We start from the raw sequence: 19275 nt of genomic DNA on the forward strand, positions 1-19275 counted from the left end.
TTTAATCGATTGCAAACATGTATGTTATGAATCATATTCATAACTGGATGAGTAACAACAAAGCATCTTTTCCGAATCTGAAGCCATTGTTTTGATTCTCCAGCAAGGCAAGACGTCTTGCCGTGACACCACGACCATGGGGGCGGGACCTTCTGAAACTGGCCACTTCCGGTTTCAAATTGAAGTACTTTTTAGATACTTTAAGTCATTTTTAGTGGTGTTTTGCATTTCCAAAACTATTTTTTCTTGTGTTCCGAAAACATAAAAAGATGACGAAGACAATTATGTGACATGGCCAACGATATCAAAAATCTTTTACGGACTTTTACTGACGTGATTTGATGTTGTAATTGCTGCCAATTCTTATTATGACTGCGGTACGTCCAGTGATGTGTGGTGAGGTTCATGGCTGGTGAGGCACTGACGTCATCACAGTCAGATTTACAAACATGAACTCTTCAGAGTAGCTTATTCACCATTTGATTGGCAACGTGTTTTGTTTAAAATGTCATGTCAGCATTCTTTATATAAACTGTAGCATAGAAAAAAAGAATTAAAAATGTGATTATTGTGTTACCTTTACTTATAAATGAAGTCCATGCGCCGCTCCTTCTGAAGAAAGGCATCAATAACTTCTTTGTAGAAGCCTTTCTTATCTTCAGTTTTAAAAGTCTCTCTATTTCTTTCAATTTAGATATGTAATCCTCCATTCTGAAAATAAGGCCAAGCAACATGAAAAAATGACTGGATGGCTGCACTTAACTTGCTAACTGTTTACTGTAGCTTGCTGTCAGTAATTCTATTATTCTGCAGCCAAGGAGGCGCAAGAAGAATCTGTAATCACCAGCGCACCCTGTCAAGAGGCAGGAGAACTGTGTGCCAAACCTATGCACACAGTTTTGAACAAAACAAAATAAAATAAAATAAACACTGTAGTACAGTGTTTATAATGTACAGTGACTGTCCATTATATACACCACCTAAGCTCTACATAGACATTTAGTTCATATACTAAAAGTGTTTGAACACTTTAATAGCGATATGCAGAGGGAGAGCAAGCCAGCACAGTTAGCATAGTCATTGCGCAATACATGGTGAGGCTCAGCCAGCTGCTGCCTCACCGCTTGTCTCTACTTAGTATTTGAACGGTAAATGTGAAAATTCAGTGATTTTGAAAAAAAATCCAAAAACGGTGAAGTTAAATGGAAAATAACTTTAAAGTACAAATCACTAAATAAATATAACTGTTTAATTTTGTTTTTCATTTGATATTTCCATGATGACAGGTGACGTGCCTCACCTGCCTCCCCTGACTGCACGTTACTGGGTACGTTAGAGAGATAAATATTTTCATGGCTATTTCTGTCCACTTGAAAATGTCACTTTCTTAATGCTTTCAAACTACAGACTGCAACATACCCTCCTTTCATATTTGTTATAAGAAGTCCTTAAGGTCAAGCTCTGCCAGTGGATCCTTGGGCTTTTTGGGACTCTGGCTTGCAGGTCCAGCAGAGAGCTGTAAAAACATACAAAATAAAAAAAATAGACATGTACCTTAGGCATAAAATGACCTATCATGAAATATGGACAAAAATGCACAACCATGTAGATATTAGTCTGTGTACTCCATATGCATGCAAAGACATGATGAAACCTCGTGGTTGAATACTGTACTGAACAGTGAAACCTCTTGAACCACTACTGTAATGACGATGGCATCCGGACATGAACACGGAAACAAGTAATGGTGACTATAAAGTGACTGGACATCACAAATTAGGTGCATAGGATATAAGGCGCACGTTCAGCTTTTTAGGCTATCTAATGCTGATAGGTGTGCCTCATAGAATCGAATGGAATATAAAATATTGTAATAAAGAAATCCATGTGGGGTTTCTCCAATTTTTCTGTCACCCCACCCCCATTCCAAATCCACGCATGGCAGCTTAATGCAACTCTCTAAATTGACTGAAGGGGTGATTGCGAGCGCAAATGTATGTTTGTCAGATAGTTTTTTAGAATTCCGTTGGGAATATTCATCAGTCCTTTATCGCCGTTACTTATCCTGTTGTTTTGAAATCCAAACAGAAGACAAAAGAAGTTCCCACAGTGTGTATGCTCTTACAGCTGCTACTGGTGGCCCAGCTCCTCCCGGTGCAGCTCCAACCACGCCAGAGAAGGGAGGTCTCATCATTGCCTGACCCATTATAGGCTGACCAATCATGGGCTGCATCACAGGAGCTCCTGTTGGCCCTCCTGCAGCAGGCTGAACACAAATTCATGCACTTACACGTGTGGTCCTTGAAGGACAGGGGTGTGTTATACTGGATAATGCAGTACAGCATAGGCAAAAGGGTATACGTTTCACAAAGTGCAAGAGAAACACAGTATTAGAGAGGTTACTCTGGATTTGGATGTCCTGGCACGCAATGCACTAAAATTGAAGAAGCCCTGTGCTCCATACTGGTGCATACTGGAGCACTAAAAGAACTGCCCAAATAATAAACATGTGTTGGTATTGAGTAAAAGTGAAGAAATCAAAGCACAACATGCAACTGATTCTCGCCACTTGGAATGGAAGTGGCAGGGGTGAGGTTTTCAGTTAACTGGGGAGTACTATATTTCAAAAGGTTGTGGCGGGCACTAGGACCAGGCATCTCACCCACCAGGTGCATGGGAGGGGGCGGGTGCATGTTACATATATTTCACTGCATTTGCTGTTTGAGTTAGATCCACTTGTTAGCAGTTGGAATAAAGACGTACTCCAGTCGATCGTGTGTTCTCCTTCCTCAACTGCTACGACCACGACCGGCGCCTCAGCTCGTAGCTGCCGCCTATGCCGCGAAGCTGTTCTGGAAGTTCTGGAATAATGACCCTGCTTCGTGGTTCCAATATGTGGAAGCGCTTTTCCACCAACGAGGCATCACGACAGATGAGCCGAAATATTACCTGGTCGTGGCGTCTCTCAACGAACAGACTACTTGTCGTGTGCTGCCTCTCTTGCGTGCACCTCCACGATGCGGGAAGTACGACGCGCTCAAAAAAACTGCTGCTCAAGCGGTTCACGCTATCGGCCTCTGAGAGAGCTGACAGACTTCTTTCCCTTCCCGGACTCAGCGACGGAACAGCAGTGGATCTCATAGACAATATGCAGTCGCTCTTAAGTTCGGATAAGGCCGAATTCCTTTTCCCCCATCTATTCCTCCGTCAGCTACCAGCCTCAGCGCGCGCCGCGCTAGCTAATTCAACGTGCTTAGCCACCGGTGAGTATCAAGGTTTGGCTGAAGAAGCGGATCGAGTGCTTCTGGCGACACGACGGTTCATCGTGCAAAGCGTGACGGCCGATCCCCTCAGTGAACGACCATCGATCCGACCGTCGTGGCCGGAGTGGGATCGCAGAAGCGGCGCGGAAAAGCCATCTGCTTTTTACATCAGCGGTTTGGCGCCAAGGCTCGACGCAGTGCACCCCCCTGCTCCTACGAGGCTCCGGGAATCTCCAACGCCCGGCACCCAGTAGCAGCCGTGGGCGCCGGCAACGAAAGTGAGGTGCCTTTCACCATGGACTCCTCGTCATGTAGACGTTTTCTTGTGGACAGCAAGGAACAAGTCAGCCTGCTGACACCCACCGCCGCGGACAAGACGGCAGGTGGATGCGGGCCTCTCCTGCGTGCAGCTAACGGCTCGCCCATCGCCAACTTTGGCTTCAGGTCGGTGACTGCGCTTTCATGGATGGGAATTCAAGTGGAACTTTATTGTTGCCTCGATCAGTTCCGATAATCGGCGCAGATTTTTTATGTGCTCACGGACTACTTGTGGACAATGCTAACCGTCGTTTGATTGACGCCATCTCTTTCGCGACTTTCCCGTGTGAGGCTGGAGGGCTCGGAGCGTTAACACACGCAAATAATTTAACGTCAGGTAACGTTTACAAACGTCTGCTGACCGATTTCCCGTCGTTAACTACCCCCGCCTTTTCCAATTCCGATATGAAACACGGGGTAGAGCATTTCATCCCCACGGTCGGCCCGCCAGTTTTTGCCCGCGCTCGTTGCCTCGACGCGGCAAAATTGGCAATGGCGAAAGGGGAGTTGGCGACGATGGAGCGCTTGGGCATCGTGAGGCGTTTCAACAGCCCGTGGGCCTCACCATTACACATGGAGCCCAAAAGTGACGGTTCTTGGCGGCCGTGCGGTGATTTTCGTCGGCTTAGTAACATAACCACACACGACCGTCACCCCATCCCGCACATTCAAGATTTTTCCGCACTTTTGGCCGGCGGCGTGATCTTTTCTAGATAGTAGTAGATCTAGTTCGCGGTTATCACCAGGTGCCGGTACGGGCAGAGGATGTTCCAAAAACTGTGGTGATTACCCCCTTTGGCCTCTTTGAATTTTGCCGCATGCCTTTTGGCCGGAAGGGGGCGGCACAGACCTTCCAAAGACTGATGGACTCAGTTTTGCGAGGCCTTGATTTTGTATTTGTCTATCTAGACGACATCCTTGTGGCCATCCCTTCACCGGCGGATCACCTGTCGCACTTAACTGAGGTTTTCATGCGTCTTGATTCACACGGCCTTATCGTTAACCCTGTGAAGTGCCAATTTGGTCTGTCCAAGATCGATTTCTTGGGGCACTGCATTTCTCCACAGGGCGCCATCCCCTTACCCGCCAAAGTGCAGGCAGTGGTGGATTCCCCCCGCCCGGCCACAGTTAAGGATCTGCAGGAGTTTTTGGGCATGATCAATTTTTACAACCCGTTTCTTCCTCACGCAGCCGATCTCCTACAACCCCTCTATGGCGCCTTGAGAAGAAAGAAGGCTAACGACCCCGTCGGTGGGCCCCACAACGAGCACAGTCCTTTCAACGAGCCAAGGAAGCTCCCGCGGGTGCAACTCTTCTGGTCCACCCGACCTCAACCGTACAGGTGGCCTTGACTATCGATGCCTTTGAGGTTGCCGTAGGGGCAGTGGTTGAGCAGCTTGTGGACAATGAATGGCAGCCCCTTGCATTTTTCAGTCGGAAGCTGCAAAATAACGAACGCAAGTATAGTGTTTTCAACAGATCTCTTCTATCTTGCAACGCGCCATTTTCGTTTCCTCCTCAAGGGTCGCCGGTTCACCGCATATGTGGATCACAAACCACTCACATTCGGCATGTCGAAGGTGACTGAACCGTGGTCGGCCCGAAAGCAACTGCATTTAGCGGCCATTTCGGAATTCATGACAGACATTCAGCACGTGGCCGGCAAATGTAACCTTGTGGCCGATTGCTCGTCACGCGCGATCGTGTGTCCAGTCCAGCTCGGGGTGGATTTTTCAGAGATGACCACCGCCCAATCTGAAGATGCGGACATCCACGAACTCAAGGCAGCAGGCACAGCACTGAAACTTGAGGAGGTGTGAAGGGGGTCCCGCTCGCCTCTGCGATGTGTCTATGGCTCGCACTCGTCCCGTGGTTCCGCAGGAGTGGCGTCAGCGAATTTTTGCTTCAATTCATTTCCTCTCGCGTCCGGGCGTCAGTCAAACTACTTGGGGCCAAGTTTGCCCGGGTTATGAAAGGACGTCAGGAAGTGGGCAGCTGCATGTGTGGCATGTCAGCGCGCCAAAGTCCACAGGCACACCCGGGCAAACCTGGAAACTTTTCCGATTCCGGCCAGGAGATTTGACCACGTCCATGTCCACCTGGTCGGGCCCCTCCCTCCTTCGCAGGGTTGCACACATCTCCTCACTATGGTCGATCGGACCACTAGGTGGCCGGAAGCAGTCCTCCACGACCTTGGCAGATATTGCCCGCGCATTTCTGTCGTCCTGGGTCACACGTTTCGGCACGCCATCCGATATCACTTCAGACAGAGGCTCCCAGTTTGTGTCCGAGACCTGGTCAGCCATGGCGCAGTCCTTGGGTGTGCAGGTACACCGCACTATGGCCTACCACCCGCAGGCTAACGGAATGTGTGAACGTTTATACCGGTCACTTAAACCCGCGCTACGGGCCGCACTATCCGACGGTAACTGGGTCGACCGGCTTCCGTGGGTCCTGCTCGGGTTATGCTCTGCCCCAAAAGAAGACCTTAACGCCGCTCCGGCAGAGTTAGTACTCGGTCAGCCACTCCGCGTCCCTGGTGAATTTCTGCCTGAAGCTTCGGGTGCACCTTCTTTCCCCCTTTTGCCAGGGGAGCCCCTGACTCCCGCACCATTTCAACACTGCGTCCCCAAAATATTCGTTCCGTATGCTCTTAGGTCAGCCCGTTTTGTCTTCGTGCGTCACAATGCCCACTGCTCTCCCCTCCGGCTGCCGTACGAAGGTCCGTTTAGAGTGCTCAAACACGGGGAAAAGAGTTTTGTGCTCGATACGGGTGGGACAAGGGAGGGCATTTCAATAGACAGACTTAAACCGGCTCACATAATTGCAGGCGAGGACGTTTCGACGCCGTAGGTCCCATGGCGTGGACGCCCTCCGAAACCTCCAGCCTTACCGCGGCATGCCAGGGTTGAGTGTCGTTCCCCCAATCAGGTCTCACCCGGGTCACCTGCCCGAATAATTTCACCTTCACCACCGAACGATGGAGTGCGTAGTCGTTGTGGCAGGCTGGTCAAGCAAAATATTCGCCTTGACCTTTCTTCTGGGTGTTCTGGGTGGGTGGGGGGGCACAGTGTGGCGGGCACGAGGACCAGGCATCTCACCCAGCTGATACATGGGAGGGGGCGGGTGCATGTTACATATATTTCATTGCATTTGCTGTTTGAGTTAGATCCACTTGTTAGAAGTTGGAATAAAGACGTACTCCAGTCGATCATGTGTTTTCCTTCCTCAACTGCTACAAGGTTACATTTAGTACAATCATCAGAGTTAAAAAGAAAAAAAAAACCATCTTACTTTTATTTAAGTGCACATGAATCAGTACATTTTCCAGTTTTCACACACTATTCTATCCGTATTTCTATTTATGTACTGTGTGTAAGTAACTTCACTCACCATGCCAAAACCAGGTGGCGCCATAGCTGCACTAGGAGGCGGTACTCCAGGTCCACCAGGACCCACACCAGCCTGTTTGGAAATTCACATACGCAGTTAGGTCGCCCCCTACATGTATGGACGGGGTATAAGCTTTGTAGCATTCCAAAACTATTCTCACCATGGGGACACCTGGTGTGGTCCAGCTTGTGGGGGCCACATGAGGGGTCCAGTTGGCTCCTCCAGTCAACTTCTTCTCACTCTGTGTGTCCCTACAGAACGATTATTATTATTATTATTATTATTATTATTATTATTATTATCTCATTTTCCGTACCGCTTATTCCTCATTAGTGTCCCTACAGAACAATTATTATTATTATTATTATTATTATTATTATTATTATTATTATTATTATCTCATTTTCCGTACCGCTTATTCCTCATTAGGGTCGCAGGGGTTGCTGTTCGCATCCCGGTCCGGCCTCCCTTTGTGGAGTTTGCATGTTCTCCCCGGACCCGCGTGGGTTTTCTCCGGGTCCTCCGGTTCCTCCCACACTCCAAAAACATGCATGGCAGGCAGATTGACCACTCCAAATTGTCTCTAGGTGTGAGTGTGAGAGTGACTGTTGTATGTCTTTGTGATCCCTGTGATTGGCTGGCAACCAATTCAGGGTGTCCCCCGCCTCGTGCCCGAAGACAGCTGAGATAGACCCCAGCACCCCCGCGACCCTAATGAGGAATAAACTGTACGGAAAATGAGATGAGATTATTATAATTATTATTATTATTATTCTTATTTCGTCTGTGTAAGCTCTCAGTCGTACAGGAGTGGTCCATCGATGAAAATGTTTCTTCAGCCGTCATCTGTACTTCTTTGAAGGTGTCTGACGTTTCGCTTCTTATCCAAGAAACTTCGTCAGCAAACTAACTACAGTAAAGTCTCGTTATATCGATATTCTCGGGAGTCAGAAAAAATATTGATATAACCGGACTATCGATATATCCGATCCTGCGGTATGTAAATTTTCTCCTTGCGTTCATAGAAAGAGTATCGTAATAAGCAGTACTATCAATATAATCGATATCGATATAACGAGACTTCACTGTATTCTCCAAAAAAGACGTTATCAACATCGTAGGGATAATACTAGTGGGCCTCAATCGGCAGTAAATATGCACCTAAAAGCTAGCAACCACTCATTTGACGACAATGAGGTTAAAATCTTAGCGAAAGAACATAAATGGTTCGAAAGGGGAGTAAAAGAAGCGATTTTCACAAAACAGCTAAATCCTTCATTAAACCGATATGGTGGGGTGAGGTTCAATTTGGATCATTCATACAATAGCCTGCTTAGGCAACATAGGATTAGTAATACTGATGAGGTGATACCGGTGGAAGTGGGGCAATCACGCCAGTCGTTAGTCAGAACAATAGGAACAATCAGTGGAGCTGCAGGGAGTAGTCCTCTGCTCCCCCCAACCTGAGAACAGGGACCTATCATAGCAAAGTCCGGCGCCGCCATGTCTGGACAGTAGAGATATATGTGTAGGGCCTAAACTACCAGTAAGACTTTAGTTTGTTGACGAAGTTTCTTGGATAAGAAGCGAAACGTCCGACACCTTCAAAGAAGTACAGATGACGCTGAAGAACCCTTTTCATCGATATTATTATTATTATTATTACAGTAAAGTCTCGTTATATCGATATTCTCGGTAGTCCGAAAAAATATCGATATAACCGGGACTATCGATATATCCGACCCTGCGCGCATGTAATTTTCTCCTTGCGTTCATAGAAATAGTATCGTAATAAACGGCACTATCGATATAACCGATATCGATATAACGAGACTTTACTGTATTATTATTATTATTATTATTATTATTATGCGGATGGATGGTAGGAAAAGACAGGCAATTTGCATCAGAGCAAATGTTGCTGTTGTGAAAAAGTTGGTCAGTGGTGAAAAGGATGGATGATAGAGCTGCATGTTTGCTTTCAACATTTAGCTTGTCGTTGATGTGCACATTCCACCATGATGTCCCTGATCCACTGGTGGAAAGACGCTTTGATCCTCTCCTCTTTCATCTAGAACTGCTTCATGTAAGAAAGAGGGTACAGAAAGTGCCTAAGAATGAATGACTCTCTGTGTCTTTATAATGTCATATTGTCTTTGTGCTGTCATATTATTTATTTCGTTTTTTTTTTTTTTGTTCTTTTGACTTCAAGACGGTGCCGAGCGACTGGCTGCCTTTCCAGCAGCTCATGTGTTTTGTTTTTCTAGTTTCATTCCTTTCATCACTTTGCTGCTGTGAAATGTGAATTTCTCCACTGCGAGACTAATAAAGGCAAATCCAATCCAAAGTTGATTCATGTTGCACATGCTAAGAGTGCAACTGGTTAATTTTCAATACCTGCCACATCAGTTATTTGCTTTTATTTTATTTTATTTTTGGTGTGCAGTACTGTATACAAATATTGTGCTTAATAAGTGTTTCATGTTTTATGTCCAGTATGTGTAAACAGTATACACTGTATATAAATTGGTAGCTCATATGTGTCATATGACAACATCAGAATTGAAAGAAATTTCCAAATCAGCCATGATAAATTTTGGTACAACTTTTCCCCCTTTTTCTCCTCAACCACGATTGAGAAAATCAGAGATGATTTCATTTTTAGTCACAAACGAATAAATAATACACTGATTCCACCATGGACGCAATGAGCATACTTACTTTTTCTTCACTCCTAGGTCTAAAGGTGAAAAGAAAAGAAAACATTGAACGTCAATGCTCATGGAAATCAGCGATGGGTAGCACCATCCAAATAATTTACCTCCGACCAGGTTGGCCAACGAAGAGTCAAGATCCCCTGCAATGGTTTTGTTTGGGGGCGGGGTTGCAGGTGGAGCAGCTGCAATGTTTTCAACTGTGACGGGAGTTCCCATGCTCCCTGCTGTACTTCCTGTTGTGCTTCCCCCGGTGCTTTGCGGCGTAACGGCGGGCATCAGCAAGTCGCCTAATCCATCAAACACTTGAAAAGAGGTTGGAAAAGGCACAACATAAAATAAGTAATAATAAACACTCCAGATTACATGCGTGTTAAAGGCAAATCCAATCCAATCTAGAATGCAGGCAATAGACAGATGTCAACCCCGACAGTATAAAATGAGGGAAACAATCCAGCTTCATCAGCAATGTACAGGTACACACAGTGGGACCACATTTGGAGATTCAAAGGGGGAGCAATAGCAACACATTGGCAACATGTGTAGTTTAAGATTTACAGTATGTACATATTTTTTTATGTTTTTTTAATCAAGCACTGATTTACAATGAGGTGTCCCCATATGTTCCTTTTATGAAGAATGTGGTTGTTGTATGTGAGTATGGTTTGCCTTTGCCTGTCACCGTCAGTAAAAATGAAACTATTTGAAAATAAAGAGCAAACAAACGTTATGCAAATATTGCAGGATATAGTTCTTATGATTTCTATAACAGGCAATATTATCTGCAAGATGAAATACAGTATTTGGAATTACTCATTCTCATCATTGCAATATGTTGCCCAATTCGTTGCAATGTTATCATGCAACCTCACTCTTGTCTGTATCTTAAATGGCATTTGGACACAAACCAATACTAGAGATATCTGGGGGATAATAATTCCTATTTTGTCTCATGCGGGAGACACTCAGGTATTATGATTATACATGTACGTTTTAAACATGCCTATTATCCTAAAAGAAGAGGCAGACGTCAAAAAGTGAAGATGTTGCAATGCACTGTGGAGTTCAACTCACCAATTACACATTAGAAGAAGCAAGCAAGAGGAAGCCAGCAGAGAGAAAGAGGTGAAGAAAAAGCATGTGGGGGAGCGTTGGTGAAGCAGAAGACAGCATGTGTAAAGCAGGAGATAGCAGAGCACATGTGACATTAAAACAAGATAGGAGAAAAACCAGATCCATCATAGAGACAGAGCCATGGTGACAACTTAAGCGGTCAGCAACAGTCATGGCAACATGTCACACTGTGTCATCCATGCACCAGACAAGCTCTCAGCAATCAGTGCAGTAACCTGATGCCCAAACTGTTTCGTTTACTGTACGACACACTTTTACATCAACTAGTAATCATGCAAGATTGTCGAGGCAATATCTTTGAAAGATTTACACCGCCATTTTTATTGTGAGAATGTTTTAAGGAACTACCATTCACGATATAAATTAAAACCTTTAACTCATTCACTGCCATTCCCAAATTTATTGAAGAATTGAATTTGTTCGGGTTTTGTTTTATCTTGCGGGGGTGCCGATAAAGCGCTTGTCAGACCCCTGGCAATGTTTTCCCGTCCATGAGTGGCCAGCATTTGCCTTTTGTCCATGTTAGCGCTTTGTTACAGCTTGAGCTTTTGTTAAAGCACTATATACATCTATATGTATGTATTGTATTGTATTTTGTACAGCCGCCCCCATTTCAAGCTCATCTAACTGCAGACCCATATAATTTAGGAATTAACTATTTTTTCTCTCATGAAAGAAGAGAGTCTAAGGCAGTGAATGAGTTTAATGATACTTACTTGAAGCATCAAAGTGTGCCGGTGTGGCTTTTGCAGGTTCCGTATTGGCAGGTATCATTGGTACAGCTGGCACAGGTGGCGTCAGAGACGGAAGTGAACCCAGAGCCTCAAATCCCGACTCAAGAAGATCATTCTGCAGTGGAGCTGGAGCAAAGGCCGGGGCCACGGTTGGTGCCAGGGTTGGGGACATGAGGTCTAATGAACAGACAGTCATGGCTGTGATCACTATTTGCGATAACATCAATCCATCCATCCATTTTCGATGCTGCCCATTAGACTGATACTTGAGTCAGATAGTGAAATATAGGTGGTGTACACATTGGAGGAGTTGCAAGCCAATCACCCTGCTAGCTTTATGCTGATTCAATATTTTTGGCAACCCCTCCTTCCTCCTATTTTTTTCTCAATTATTCACAGATTTTCACGATTCGCCCACTAGTCCTTCCTGTCCATATTAATATTTTGTCACTGAAAACAGTTGTACCTCCCAGCAGGTCGCCTCCAGGTGCCCCAGGAGCAGAGCTTTGTATCTCCTTCACAGAGCCACTGAAGGAGTCTGGAGGAACATCCAATTTTCCACAGTGCAAAAAAATAAATACATAGGAGTGAGTGGTCTATGGAAATACGTACCCATTGGCAGAAAGAAACATATTGTTCAACCAGAAATCTCCAGATATTATTTTCACTTTTTATGAATCTGCTAAATAATGAGGAAACAAGTTGATCGCTATCTAATTTTAGGGATATGCCTGTAGTTGCTTGAGCTAAACATATTAATAAAGACCGTTGTACTAAGTTCATCCTGTCTACTTAATATCTAATTTAAAGCAGATTCTTTACTTACAGACAGTGTATTATAGGTGTTCAAATAGACACTCTGACGAAGGCGGAAGTATACACCGAAACATGTCAGGTATTTGAATACCTATAATACACTGTCTGTAAGTAAAGAATCTGCTTTAAATTAGATATTAATAAAGACTATGTTTTTAAATCAGTATGCAACACTTTTTCGAGACAGTCCAGTCATCAGTGGTGTCAAACTATTTTTTTTTGCCATGGGCCACATTGTAATTACAGTTGCCTCTCGAGAGCCGTTATGAATTTGGGGAAACCATTAGAATTTATCATATCCTCCACATATTAAATACAGAACGCACAAAAAATTAATGAATAACTAGTTTCCAAATCTCAAGTCAAGAATAATGACTGTTATTGTGGTTTATATCTGACAATTCAAAATTTTGGTTCTGACTTCAGCAAGCATCGTGTCACTGACATGCTTGATTTGCTTTCGTGGGCCGAATAAAATAATGCGGTGGGATAGATTTGGCCTTGACTTGACCTCTGTCCTACATTGTACTTCCACATGTTGCTCATTTGATGGTGACTGAGCATTGATTTGTCTGGAAAAGTATAAACCATGGTTTTTCGATACATCACAAACAAGGTGGGAAAAATGAAGTATCCTTCACGCATGTGCATGTTTTATTTCTATATTATTCCTATCGTATTGCACGGCCGCAAAAACTGCCGTGTGAACGCAAGCGGGGCTGCACCGGGGTTAACATGCTTCTCTTTAAGAAGCAGCTTTTTACATGTGAACACTCCCCAAAAATTACACCTGTGTAAAATATATTGCGACAAAATACATTGGTGCAGAATTCATGCAAATTTGTGCCATGTGAACCCTGCTTTAGAAGAGTGGACGACGTGTTTGGCCATTAGGTGTTATTTCAAACTGGACGTGCTATATGAGTGTATGAACGCAGTGTGTAACACACCAAGCAGGTCAATAACTGGGGTCAGCTCAAGTTTGGGTGGAGAAGAGGCCTCAGTAGCAGGAGCAGCAACAGGAGCTGCTGTCGAAGCAACAACAACAGGAGCTGGAGCTTGAACTGAAGCAGGCGCAGGAGCAAGGCTGGCAGTTTCAAGAACAGGATCTGAAGAGGAGTTGAAACAATAAAACAGACAGGCAAACAAATTAAGGTTGATTCATCTTTATCATTTATTTTTCTGTTCCTGCTACATTATTATCACGTCAGGTCTAAAATCCAATCGCAAAGGAAGCAGAGCAAGAAAGCAGACCTTCATGCATCTCAACCACAAATAGGACTGGCCTGGAGTGGAGGCTTGCTACATCCTTCGTGATCAGAAAGAAAACAGAAGGGATGCCATTCAAGTAAAGCACCTGAACTCACCAGTGACAATGCCTCCAGACGGAGCCGGCTCAGGTAGAGGGGAAGGCCCGCGTGAGACAGCAGGGAGGTCTAAGTGACCAACGCAAGCAAGTGCGAGAAAGAAGAAAATGGCGGAGGTTGTGGAGCAAAGAAAAGTATTAGCATAGCAGGTAGAATTAGCTCCGGAAAAAATAGCAGCCAAAGGGAAAACACCATGCTTGTGAGTTTCATGCAGCGCTATCAAATCACTCTGGGGAAGGGGGGGGTCGTAGGAAAGGACTATATATTTGACAGGTGTGAACTGGAAGGGATGGAAACAAGTTTCACACACAGACACATAAGTATCAGCTCCTGTACCTGCTCCAAAAAGGTCTCCAGAAGGAGTGGTGGCAGCTTTAGAATATGTGGTGGGACTTTGCTCAGGCATGGATTCAAGCATATCTAGGACAGACCATTTATGTATATTCAGATTTTAGTCCAGGGCAAATACAATGAACAAGAGAAATGTAGGAATGCATCCAGTAGTCAGAGGAAAAAAAAGCTTAAAAATCAAGAGAAATATTGCACGCTTCCTATTTGTTTGAAAAGATTTTGACTGTACTTGTGAATCCATCGTAATTGGCAGGTGTAATTTAACATGTGAAAGTCAATATTGACATGGAATGAAGTACTCTACTTTTTTCTTGTTTTTGTGCATAGATCCAAGGTCCCAAAATTCTCTCCTAAAGATATTTCATTGGCACCAATATGTCATAAAATGGTGACACAGCAATGCTTTCTTGTAGTGGCCTAAGCACAAAAACAGAAAAAAAAAATCACATTTTAGCCGAAACCAAATTTGCTCGGTTTTGGTTTTTCTTGCTGGGGTGCCGATAAAGCGCTGGCAGAGAGCATTGTATGTTGGTCAGCCTCCCTCATTTCAAGCGATTATACCTTCAGACCCATATAATTTAGGAATTAACTATTTTTGCTGATAAAAGAAGATATTCTAATGCTTCTTACAATACATTGAATGTTTATATAGTCCTAAAATTCAGGTCTCAGTGGTCGTGGAATTTGAGTGACAATGACAAAAACCCTGGCACCGGAGTGGACAGATTTTTGCACGTCTGGCAGTGAATGACTTCAGTATTGGTAGGGTTGTGAAAAAACATTGACAAACATTGACCCACGAATATGCAAGGGGACACTGTATTTTTTTGAAACAAGAAACTATGTTCTATTATCACCAATGTCACTGTTTATGATGTCTACAGTAAGAACAAACGAGATCAAAACATCTAGATCAGTGGCTCTTAAACTGGGTTTGATCGAACCCGAGGGGTTCGGTGAGTCGTCTCAGGGGTTTGATGGATCCTCAGCCTTAGAGGTCCACCCCTCAGTCTAGTTTGCAGTTAGTGGGCACATCATTGAAAGAAGGGTTCGGTGAATGAGCATATGAAATGGGTGGGGTTCCACTGAACCACTGATCTAGTTCGTCATAAAGCAGAGGTATACGGAGAGCATAATGGGAACAAAAGGACATTACCACCAAAGAAATCTAGAGTCGGAGCGGCAGCAGATTCTGTGGTGGTGGTGTCTGTGATGCTTGTGGAGGTGGTGATAGAAGGGATGGGGGCGGTGGCGGGGACGGTGGCAGCGATGGCCGACGCCTCATGAGAGGTGGGAGGGGTGATGGCTGTGGCGGCCGTATCGGTGGGTCTCATAGCGAACAGATCCAGCCCTGGAATCATTTCTGCACTCCCTTCAGTCGTAGCAAAAGGGTCTTCAGAGGGAAGAAAGAAGGCAGTATAGTCTAGGCAGTATATAGTATAGGCAGAATAGTAAATTTGTGAAGAAAAATGCTCTTCATGAGACGTGCAGTGTCTCATGAAGCACAACCACACAAACACACGGCTGGAAGAATACTATATCAATATCTATATACTGTATTTTCCGGTGCACCCAAAAGGCTTCATTTTCTTGAAAAGATGACCCTGCACCTTATATGCAGGTGTGCCTTAAATGTGAAGTAATAGTGAGCCACAGCAGGTCTCGCAACCTAACTGTCAGCAGCCACCGACTCCATTTCCCCATGTAGAAGTAGTGCACGGTACATTTTGAGATATATATATATATATACGCTTTATTGTCATAATCACGTGCCATAATCAATAGTCTTGTTTGAAAATAGTGCTTGTTAGTGAGTTGTGTGGTTTTGGTCAGAGACTGGGGGTAATGGGAGGAAATTTGTGAAGTGAACTGAAGCTCCATTCAAATTTTGCTTGCGACCTACAAGTATAACACTTTTTATAACAATTTCCAATTGAAGGTAGTTTTTGTCGTACAGGTACATTACAGAATAACCCACTTATACTAGCACACATACATCGATGAGAAGGTTTCTTCAGCCGTCATCTGTACAAAAGTGAAGGTTTCGGACGTTTCGCCTCCTATCCAAGAGGCTTCGTCAGCGAACTAAAGTCTGACTGGTCGTATCGGCCCCATTTATATATCCCTAATGTCCAGACATGGTGGCGCCGGACACAGCTATGATAGGTCCCTACTCTCAGGTTGGGGGGGCAGGGGACCCCTCCCTGTGGCCCCACTGATTGTTCCTACATTGAATGTAGGAACAATCAGTGGGGCCACAGGGAGGGAGGAACAATGACAGGTAAAGGTAGAGAGCTGGTTGACATGATGCAGAGAAGGAAGGTAGACATACTGTGTGTCCAGGAGACCAGGTGGAAAGGGAGCAAGGCTAGAAGCTTGGGGTCAGGGTTTAAGTTGTTCTATCATGGTGAAGACAAAAAGGGAAATGGAGTTGGGGTTATCTTAAAAGAGGAGTTTGTTCGGAATGTATTAGAAGTAAAAAGAGTATCCGATAGAATGATGAGTCTGAAGCTAGAAATTAAAGGCATGATGTTCAATGTTGTTTGTGGGTATGCCCCACAAGTAGGATGTGAGCTGGTGGAGAAGGAGAAATTTAGGTTGGAATTTGATGAAGTCATACAGAACATCCCGAGAAGTGAGAGGGTTGTAATTGGTGGAGACTTCAATGGACATGTTGGGGCAGGAAACAAAGATGATGAGGAGGTGATGGGCAGGTTTGGACTCCAGATGAGGAACGCTGAAGGACAGATGGTGGTTGACTTTGCTAAGAGAATGGAAATGGAAATGGCTATTGTGAATACTTTCTTTCAGAGGAGACAGGAACATAGGGTGACCTGCAAGAGTGGAGGCAGAAGTACACAGGAAGACTACATTATGTGTCAACGGCGCCATCTAAAGGAAATCAGTGACTGCAAAGTAGTGGTTGGTAGACAGACAGCATAGGTTGGCAGGAGGTAAGACAAGCACTGGGTGGGCAAGAGGCCCTTCCAGATGACAAACTACAGCGAACATAATCAGAGACACAGGTCGGAAAGTACTTGGTGTATTGAGTGGAAGAAAGGGAGATAAGGAGACTTGGTGGTGGAATGGGGAGGTGCAGGAGTGTATACAGAGAAAGAGGCTAGCAAAGAAGAAGTGGGACACCGAGAGGACGGACGAGAGTAGACAGCAGTACAAGGAGATGCAGCGCACGGTTAAAGTAAAGGTGGCAAAGGCCAAACAAGAGGCCTATGATGACTTGTATGCTCGGCTGGACAGTAAGGAAGGCGAGACTGATCTATACAGGCTGGCGAGACTGAGAGACAAAGATGGTAAGGACCTGCAGCAGATTCGGGTGATTAAGGATAGAGATGGCAATGTATTAACAGGTGCCAGTAGTGTGATGGCAAGATGGAAAGAGTACTTTGAAGAATTGATGAATGAGGAAAATGAAAAGGAACAAAGTGTAGAAGATGTGACTGTTGTGGACCAAGACGTAGCAAACATTAGCAAGGATGAAGTGAGGAGGGCGCTGAAGAGGATGAAGGGGGGAAAGGCACTCGGGCCTGATGATTTACCAATCGCGGTATGGAAGTGTCTTGGAGAGGTGGCGGTGGGTGGTGTTCTTGACTGGGTTAATCAACAAGATCTTAGATGGTGAACAGACGCCTGAAGAATGGAGACGAAGTGTACTCGTGCCCATTTTTAAGAACAAAGGAGATGTGCAGAGTTGTACTAACTACAGAGGCATAAAGTTGATGAGCCATCCAATGAAACTCTGGGAAAGAGTAGTCAAAGCGAGACTAAGAGCAGAAGGGAACATTTGTGAGCAGCAGTATAACTTCATGCCAAAAAACAGCACGACAGATGCAGTGTTTGCTTTAAGAATGCTGATAGAGAAGTACAGAGAAGGTCAGAAGGAATTGCATTGTGTCTTTGTAGATCTGGAGAAAGCGTACGACAGGGTGCCCAGAGAAGAGCTGTGGTATTGCATGAGGAAGTCTGGAGTGACGGAAAAGTATGTCAGAGCGGTGGAAGACATGTATCATGACATGTAAGACAGTTGTGAGGTGTGCTGTCGGTGTGACTGAGGAATTCAAGGTGGAGGTGGGACTCCACCAGGGGTCAGCTCTGAGCCCCTTCTTATTTGCTATGGTGATGGACAGGCTGACAGACGATGTTACAGAAGAATCTCCTTGGACCATGATGTTTGCAGATGACATTGTGATCTGTCGTGAGAACAGGGAACAGGTGGCGGAGAAACTCGAGGTGTGGAGATATGCCCTGGAAAGGAGAGGAATGAAGATCAGTCGCAGCAAGACGGAATATGTGTGTGTGAATGAGAGTGTGGAAAAGAGGTGAAGAAGTGTGTCCAGGCAGGCTGGAGCGGCTGGAGAAAAATGTCAGGTGTGATGTGCGATAGAAGGGTTTCAGCTAGGATGGAAGGAAAAGTGTATAAAACAGTGGTGAGACCAGCCATGATGTTTGGACTGGAGACAGTGCCACTGAAGAAAAGACAGGAAGCAGAGCTGGAGGAAGCAGAGCTGAAGATGTTGAGGTTTTCTTTGGGAGTGACCAGGTTGGATAGGAACAGGAATGAGTACATTAGAGGGACAACTCACATTAGAGGCTTTGGAGAGAAAGTCAGAGAGGCCAGACTGAGATGGTTTGGACATGCCCAGAGGAGAGAGTATATCGGGAGAAGGATGCCAAATCTTGAACTGCCAGGCAGCAGATCGAGAGGAAGACCGAAGAGGAGGTTTATGGATGTGGTCAAAGAGGACATGAAGGTAGCTGGTGTGAGAGAAGAGGATGCACAAAACTGGGATAGATGGAGGACATTGATTCGCTGTGGCGACCCCTGACGGGAAAAGCCGAAAGGAAAAGAAGAAGACTGCGTACACTGAATACATGTATTAATGTAGTTGCACAATTTTTTTCCACCTACCAGATTCCCCAAATGCATCAGTAGCCGGACCTGCAGCCACGGCAGCAGGACCATCTCCTGGGGAAGGTGCAAACGCATCTAGAATATCACACCAACACAAGACCAAACAACACATCGGGAAACAGATGGAATGGACAAAAAAATGAGAGGTAAGTATCAGGGAAAGGCAAAGAATACAAGACGTATGCAGCCCAACCTGGTCCAAAAGAGGAGCAGAAATATAAGGGGCTGTATTCTGTGAGATGAGGCAAGTTGCCA

The 19275-nt window shown here is 45.0% G+C and overlaps 1 protein-coding gene across 13 annotated transcripts in view; it reads right to left on the reverse strand.

The window, feature by feature from the left end:
• snap91a (synaptosome associated protein 91a) overlaps positions 1-19275 on the reverse strand; it is a 66101-nt gene that overhangs the window by 18962 nt on the left and 27864 nt on the right. For 3 of the 13 annotated variants that reach the window (XR_016115195.1, XR_016115194.1, XR_016115193.1), the window contains exons 15-28: positions 19018-19095; positions 15247-15483; positions 14076-14159; positions 13740-13808; positions 13323-13481; positions 12023-12094; positions 11539-11733; positions 9796-9993; positions 9696-9714; positions 7135-7225; positions 6975-7046; positions 2126-2266; positions 1420-1516; positions 578-711 (exon numbers count right to left, since the gene is read on the reverse strand). Coding sequence is in view for 10 of the 13 variants with exons in the window: in XM_088997897.1 (XP_088854023.1) it covers positions 1436-1516; positions 2126-2266; positions 6975-7046; positions 7135-7225; positions 9696-9714; positions 9796-9993; positions 11539-11733; positions 12023-12094; positions 13323-13481; positions 13740-13808; positions 14076-14159; positions 15247-15483; positions 19018-19095 (1496 nt within the window). In the remaining 3 variants the exon portion in view is untranslated. The remainder of the gene's footprint in view (positions 1-577; positions 712-1419; positions 1517-2125; positions 2267-6974; positions 7047-7134; positions 7226-9695; positions 9715-9795; positions 9994-11538; positions 11734-12022; positions 12095-13322; positions 13482-13739; positions 13809-14075; positions 14160-15246; positions 15484-19017; positions 19096-19275) is intronic. The other 10 variants (XM_088997897.1, XM_088997899.1, XM_088997907.1 and 7 more) reach the window with 8 other exon arrangements.

Source organism: Hippocampus bargibanti, linkage group LG06 (genome assembly GCF_051943395.1).
Source record: "Hippocampus bargibanti isolate YZ-2025 linkage group LG06, ASM5194339v1, whole genome shotgun sequence".
Lineage (NCBI taxonomy): Eukaryota > Metazoa > Chordata > Actinopteri > Syngnathiformes > Syngnathidae > Hippocampus > Hippocampus bargibanti.